Source organism: Canis lupus, chromosome 28, assembly GCF_003254725.2.
Source record: "Canis lupus dingo isolate Sandy chromosome 28, ASM325472v2, whole genome shotgun sequence".
In the NCBI taxonomy this organism is placed as follows: Eukaryota; Metazoa; Chordata; class Mammalia; order Carnivora; family Canidae; genus Canis; species Canis lupus.
Genome location: NC_064270.1, coordinates 13,860,085 through 13,866,738, shown reverse-complemented (window position 1 = coordinate 13,866,738; position 6,654 = coordinate 13,860,085). Strand labels below are relative to the sequence as shown.

Below are 6,654 nucleotides of genomic sequence, written 5' to 3'. Positions count from 1 at the left end.
TACGGCGGACGAGGGAGTCAGGGTCATTTGTACACACGTGGCGCCCACACACCTGTACACACAGCCCCCCAACCTCGGTGTACTCCCGACATCTCGCCCTGGACGCCCAGCCGGGGGGTCAGCCAAAAGCGGAGAGAAGGGCCAGACCCTGGGACCTAGAACCCTCGGCTAGGGAGGAGCTGGTCCCGGTTAACCCCTCCTGCACCGGTACAGAGTTGACTCGGGGTCTCGGGTTCGGAGTCGAAGTGCATTCTCTCATCTTAAGCAAACCACTTAAAATCCCGGAGATGGGAGAAGTAGGGTGGGACACTCAGAGTCAGCTCTCTTGGAACCTCACACTTCGAGTGTGAGCAACCTCGAACGAAAAACGCAGGCAAGGCTGGAAAACCCGTGAGGGAGGTGAGGCCGAGAGTTCTGGCAGCGGCTCAGCATCCCCCCCTCTTCCCCTCTCTTCCCCCGGGAGCAGCGGGAAATTATTTATTAAAACATGCCCGCGCACTCATTTATTTGCGGTGAATAATCCTCGGCATCGCAGCGCGTTTATTAAACCTTTCCCGTCCCTGCATTACTTTAATAATAAATCGCGTGTCACTTTCCAGCGACGTTATTAAAGCCCGTCCGCGGAGCAGAGACGGGGAGGGGGCGGGGGTGGAGCAGCAGGGATTCCTTGTATTCCAGGCTCTGCGGCCTGAATCAGCAGGGCCGGGAGGGGGGAAACTGAGGCTACAGAGAGGCTGCATTTCAATTCTCTACAAAGTCTGCAAAAGCGATCAAGGAGTACGGACTCCCGGGGGTGCTTGTGATCCCCTCGGGTAGGGTTCCGTCTCGGCTCCGCAGGTGGGCACGTGTTATCGACAGACCCGCCAGGGGGCGCCTTCGAGCACAGCTGGGCGAAGCCCCTAGCCAGGGTCGCAATCCCAGGCTGCCACAGAGCCCAGACCGCGTCCCCTCCTTCAGCGTGGAGCCGACCTCCTTCGGCGGGACAGCACGAGCCCCCCTATCCTTGGCACAGGGTTCACATCCCTACTCCTGCTTCCGCGGTGGTCTTGGAATTCGCCCCAAGTATCCAACCTGCTCGAGCTGTCGAGAGCAGTTCCTGGGGCCTCCTGGCTCCAGACAGGACTAAAGAGCTGTCCTCTGGCTCAGCCTCTGGAGGAGCCCTGCGGTTCTGCGGGAGGGACTGCCAAGCCCTCGGGTGAGGATTCCGGACCACGCCCCTCCCGAGAGCCCGGGCTCCCTGCCTTGGGCCCCAGAGGACAAGCTCAGACACCCAGCCAACTGCAATCTCTCCTGTGGTGGCGCCAGGCTCTGGGCGTGGCCCCGGCGCGTAGGAGACTGTCTCCATCCATACACTAGATCTTGGCCTCCTGAACTTAAGTTTTCATTTTCTGCTTCAATCAGTCAATAAACACTGAGCCTCACCCAGGCTAGGTATGGCCAGCATGGAGAGAGATGTGGGGAATGAAAAACCGGCTCCTGGACGGACCCCCAGCCAGCTAGGTCACAGTTGGCAGCTGAGGAAACAGGCTTACCTGACTTTGCTTGGTTGCAGCAGGGCAATGGGTGGATTCCAAGGGGGAATCCTAGGGTGCAGCCCATGCTCATGGCCCAGAGTCTCCTCTCGTTCATCCAGTATGTGCTTTTACACTGGGGTTCTACCCACATAGACCTGGTTCCCCACTCTGCCTGGGGCGGGGACCAGAGTGGGTTGAACAGAGGGGCAGGCAATCTAACTAGTCCAGCCCAAATGGAGTGCAGACTCGAAGAATACCCTCCCTCCAACCAGATGGCTTCAGACTTCCTCCCTAGAGGGCAGGGTAGGCCCCAGCTCAAGCTTCCTCTCCGTACATCTGGCAGGCATGTGCTTAGAGAGCAGGACCTACAGCTTCTGGAAGCCAGTGTCCTACTACCATGGGAAGCCTCCCAGGGAAATGCGGTCTTCGTGTGCACACCTGCATGAACCACCTGTGCATCTGTGTGCCTCAGTTTGTTCATAAATCTTTATTGTGTGCCTACTGTGCCTAGTCTTGTGCTAGGCATTGTCCAATACAGAGTGGTATACGATATGGTGCTGGGCCTCACAGAGTTTCCAGAATGACAGGAGAAGTTAGGCATGACCAAATGCCCATTTTACTGCGCTGGACTAAACCATGCTCCATTATGCTTTTCCAGACAACAGATGCCCAATAGCAAAGAGGACTGCAGTTAGTAAATGCAATTGGAACTTAGGTGAGGGGGGGAATTTCTAGATGAGTTTTGAGGAAGGGTAAACCAAGGCTAGGCAAAGGTTAGGGACTAGGACTAGAAAAACAACAGCAGGAGCTGTGGTGAAGGGTAGTTAAGAAGACTGGCTGAGCAGGGCTAGAGGGAGGGCTGTCAGAAAGAAGAGGAGGATCCTAGCTGCCTCTTTGTGTCTGCTCTGCACCCCATAATACTCCCACCCACCCTGGGGATTAGCAGGCAGCTGCTGTCTTCTGCCCAGTTGGTCCACACTGGAGATTGTCCTGGCCAGGGCACCTCCTCCATGGGCCCTTCGGCTTCCCACCTCCCCTATCCTTTACCTCTCTCCTTACTCTCCTCCAACTTTTGTCTCCCTACTTAACCACCACGTCTCCTCTATTAAGGGCATGAAAGCAATTAAAGAGCCCTGCTCCCCCTTTTAGGTCTTTTCAAGAGCAGGGATGAATACTATCCCCCCATCCCCATAGGCCAGGGATCCAGACCTAGTAATAATCTTCTCCCTCTTCACTCTCAACCTCCTCAGGAACCAGATGCAGGGATGGCAGCTGGGGGAGGCCTGTGGAGTTCAGCTGGTCTGCAAACACATGTGGGCAAAGGGGAGAGAACAGAGGGGCTGTCAGTACCCCCAGGCTATGAGAAAGCCATACCTGCCTTTTCACCCACATATACATACACACAGGGATACACATTCAAGAGCCTGAATCCACCCTTAGGCCCCCAGCCCCCAGAGCCCAGGGCTCCCCCTTACCTGGTGTGAGCACTGTCAGGCTAGCTGGGGCCTCCACCTGGCCCAGAGCATTGCGAGCCAGGCAGCGGTAGATACCCTCATCGCTGGGACGCACAGCCTGGATCTGTAGCCAGCCTGTCACCTCAAACCTCTGGGGTCCACCCCTGAACTAGAGCCAGAGGAGGAGTCAGCAGGGTCTTTCTAGGAGGACCCTGGGCTGCCCAAGGAGGCCTCTGCTCCCTATCCTACCTGCACTGAGATGTGGGGATCATCCCCTGGTAGCTGAATGTCCAAGCCGTCCTTCCTCCACTCGATGGATGCCATGGGGTATGCAAACACCTCACAGCCAAAGATCACATCCTGCCCCGTCACGTTCCAAATGTCATATGGGTGCAACACGATCTGAGGCTCTAGGGATGGAGGTGGGAGGCCTGAGAACAGCATGGCACACCTGATCCAGCAAGAAGCCCGCCCATATGTGTATGAACCATCATGGATATGTTTGTGGGGAAAGACAATAAACACTGAGGTAAGTACACATCCATAAACATGGCATGACAGATACACACCGGTACATAGAAATGTAGGTACAGGTACACACAACGTACAAACTCAGAAATGGAGAGGTACATGCAGACAGGATGCACAAACAAGCACACAGATCCACATCCCAGGTTGGCAGCCACACTCTATCCCCAATTGCTCCCCTGTCCTCATGCCACCCTTGAGGCCTCCATCCTGCTCTACTTGGTTACCAACACCTCCCCCTTCCCTCCCCCCTTCCTAACTAGGTCCAGTTGCCAAAGACCCAGAGAGCAACCCTTCCTCCACACACACACTTAGACAGGGGATTGGGGTGGAGGAGGGGGGTTCCCACGTGGGAAAGGCAGAGAACCTGAAACCAGATCCAGGCAGCAGGCAGAGAGCCTGAAGTTGTGGGGTAAAATCTTGGGACCCTGCCGGTGTTTGTTTTCCTGGCAGCCCCAGCCAGGCCAGCTCAGCTCCCTCAAAGGGGCTCAGGAAGTGAAAGTGAAGTAATGCTGCCAAAGGAAACCTGAGGCTTGAATGGCCGTCAGCCCCCCTGGGACGGCAGGGAGGAGCTGGAATCGCCCCCTCCTTCACGAATCCAGAGGCACCGAAAGAAGAGAAGGGAGGTGGGCGGACTGGGCTAACAGCTCGCTCCACTACGAATCGAATTGGAATCCGCCCAAGAGAAACCATATTGCATCTTTCTGGAACCCAAGTCTCCCTGCCTGGGCTCCAGCGATCTGGACAAAGTCTGGGAGTCTCTTCACTCTCAGTTTTGGGACCAGCCATTGGCTCTGTGCCCGCCAGGTCTGGAGCTTTCTCCAGGGCACACAGCTTATGGACAGAACTCGGACCCGCACCTTCAGGCGGCGGGCTCTGCCAACCAGCTGCGAGAGCCGGCTCTTACACTGGACTCGAGGCCTCGTCTTTTCCGCTCCGCTGGCCAGAGACCAGTTCAGTCGGAGGTCGGGGAGCAATGCCTCGAGTGCCCCAAGTGCCGGGGGTAGGCCCCAGGGCCGCGCGTACCCGATTCGCAGGGCCCCGGGTGCGCCACAGTGAGGTTGGCGTCCGGCCGAGCACGGGCCGCCTCCTGCAGGCGGCAGATCTGCGCGTAGGTGCGGCCGTCGGATCCGCAAAGCGGGCGCTGCGAGCGGCAGGCACACAGAGGCTCCGGAACCTCTCCGCGGCTCAGGTCGCCGCCTGCGTCCAACCGGCACTCAAGCTGCTCGCCGCAGCGCCCATAGAAGTGGGCGCTGGGGTCCAGGTCGCAGAGCTGGCCCTCGAGGTTGGCGCATTCCCAACAGCAGCCGCACGCGTCGCGCACCCGGCCGGCCAGGCAGCCCCGCGGCGCCGCGCAGTCTTCTGGCCGGCAGGGAGCGCAGCCCTCGCCCTCCGCCAGCAGCCGCAGCCAGCCGCGCCGCAGGTAATCGGGGCCTGGGGACGGCCGCGCGCCTGTCGGGGGCGGCGTCCGTAGCAGCAGCAGCAGCAGTAGCGAGGGCAGAGCCAGGGCAGCAGCGGGTGGCGGTGGCATGGTTAGCTGGAAGCCCTGCGAGCACTCCGGGCATCAGCGCGTTCGTGGCACCCTGCCAGGGAGGGAAGCCAGGTCAGGTCAGAGAAAACCTCGCTGTTCCTTGTACCAAAGTTTGACCCGAGCACTGCCCACCCTCCCCTGCTTCGTTGGAGTCAAGTCGATCCTCCACAACAGGCCTGGCGACTCTCTAGGAGTCATCCAGTTATTGATTGGGCTGTGTTTCTGGGGTTGGGGAGAAATGAGAAGAAAGGTAACAAAGCTCAAGCACCAGCGCACGCGCGCGCACACACACGCACACAGACACACCCCAGCAGCAGCACCACTTGCCATCCAACTCTGAAGCTTCCTGCCCTAGAGGTGGATGGGAATGGATGGCCCCAGAACTGAAAAATTGTTATCAAGGGTGGGAACAGGGAAAGAGTAATGCCCTGGGGCACAGAGCCCACTCACCTGGTGTCCAGGACTAAGCCCTTCAGGGCAGCCGTAGCTCCAGTCCGAAAAAGCAGGCGGTGGAAAGAAAGCAGAGGCCAGCAACCGGCTGGGCCTGGCAGCCACCTCTGCTCCGGCGGGAGGATCTCTGAGAGAACCCACGGCCTTGCAGTCGGAGAACAACTCCTCCGCCCCCTCTCCCCGCCTCTCGACGTCGAACACAACCCCCTCCCTCCAGGTCTGAAGCTGCCAATATTATGCAGCCGCACGGGACCCTTCTGGGCCACTTCTCTAGCTGGGCCAAAGTCACAGTGAGAAGTGGGGAGCCGTAACCGGACACCGAAGCTCGGAGAAAACTCGGGACAGGCTGGGGTGGACGTTGGGAGTACGGGATCTGGGGGTGGCTGGGAAGCTCGAAGAGCTGAGTGAAGGTCTGGGACTTGTCCCATCGGACTTCACAGCCCCTGGGGTCTGCTAGAACGGCTGCATAATGGGCAGGAGGTAGGAGCTCTGGTGCCAAGTCGGCGCTCCTGGAGGGCAGCGCCAACCAACGCAGTCTCCCCGCAGCCCAGGGCCGGCTTCCTGGGGCTATCGAAGGCTTCTTGTCCATCCAGCTTCCCTACCAAGGCGCTGACCAGAGACTTGGCGCTTACATCTGCCACCCCACAACTGGCCTCCTCCACCCTCCCCACATCCGGCAGGTGCTTCAGCCGGCGGACAGCCGGTGATTATAGAGGTCCCAGGCGACTAGCAGCCGCAGGGAGAGGTGGGCGGGGCGCCTCCCCAGCGGACCTCGCTCCGGGTCGGGATTACAGGTTACATTTGCATTCGGTCTCGCGGCCGCCACCGGCGCCACCGTGGCACTTCGGGCTGGGGGCGGGGAGGAGAGCGTTCCTGGAGGCCCGCCCGCCCGCCCGCCCGCCTTACCGGGGGTCTGCCAGGCCCCGCCCTAGCCTGCCCCAAGCGGCTTACAGAAGCCGCGCTGCGGTTCAGTTTGCAGGGGGTGGAAACTGAGCTTTGCAGCTGGGGAGGTGACGGTACTTAGCAGTCTCGGCCCAGAAGGACCTGGCCCCCAGCCGAGCGGCTCGGACGCGGGCCTCCTGAGCAACCCCCTGAGTCCAGGGCGGGCGACTCCGCATGCGTACTGGAGGCCCGGAGCGTCAAACTCCTGGATGCGGTCCAGGACTCCGTCTCCGGA

At 59.7% G+C, this 6,654-nt stretch overlaps 1 protein-coding gene across 2 annotated transcripts; it reads right to left on the bottom strand.

Annotated features, from left to right (window-relative positions):
* Positions 1-1,982: 1,982 nt before the first annotated feature.
* KAZALD1 (Kazal type serine peptidase inhibitor domain 1) lies at positions 1,983-6,325 on the bottom strand. 2 transcript variants are annotated; one of them, XM_025466955.3, is made up of 5 exons: positions 5,478-6,325; positions 4,523-5,079; positions 3,218-3,378; positions 2,990-3,137; positions 1,983-2,815 (listed from the first exon to the last, which is right to left on the bottom strand). In XM_025466955.3, exons 2-5 carry the CDS (start codon positions 5,025-5,027, stop codon positions 2,724-2,726), a joined length of 906 nt encoding a protein of 301 aa, XP_025322740.1. In that variant the 5' UTR covers positions 5,028-5,079; positions 5,478-6,325; the 3' UTR covers positions 1,983-2,723. The 2 variants fall into 2 exon arrangements, with proteins under 2 accessions (XP_025322740.1, XP_048959324.1); XM_049103367.1 differs by lacking the exons at positions 4,523-5,079; positions 5,478-6,325 and adding an exon at positions 3,864-4,466 and having other exon boundaries at positions 3,218-3,419.
* Positions 6,326-6,654: the final 329 nt, after the last annotated feature.

What these genes read in the sequence shown, in the direction of transcription:
- KAZALD1 (XM_025466955.3), bottom strand. Translation starts at nt 5,027, where the DNA reads ATGCCACCGCCACCCGCTGCTGCCCTGGCTCTGCCCTCGCTACTGCTG. An exon ending in CCCGGGGCCCTGCGAATCGG is followed by an intron (nt 3,379 to 4,522) that starts GTACGCGCGGCC and finishes CTCCATCCCTAG; the next exon opens with AGCCTCAGATCGTGTTGCAC. An exon ending in CCTGACAGTGCTCACACCAG is followed by an intron (nt 2,816 to 2,989) that starts GTAAGGGGGAGC and finishes ATGTGTTTGCAG; the next exon opens with ACCAGCTGAACTCCACAGGC.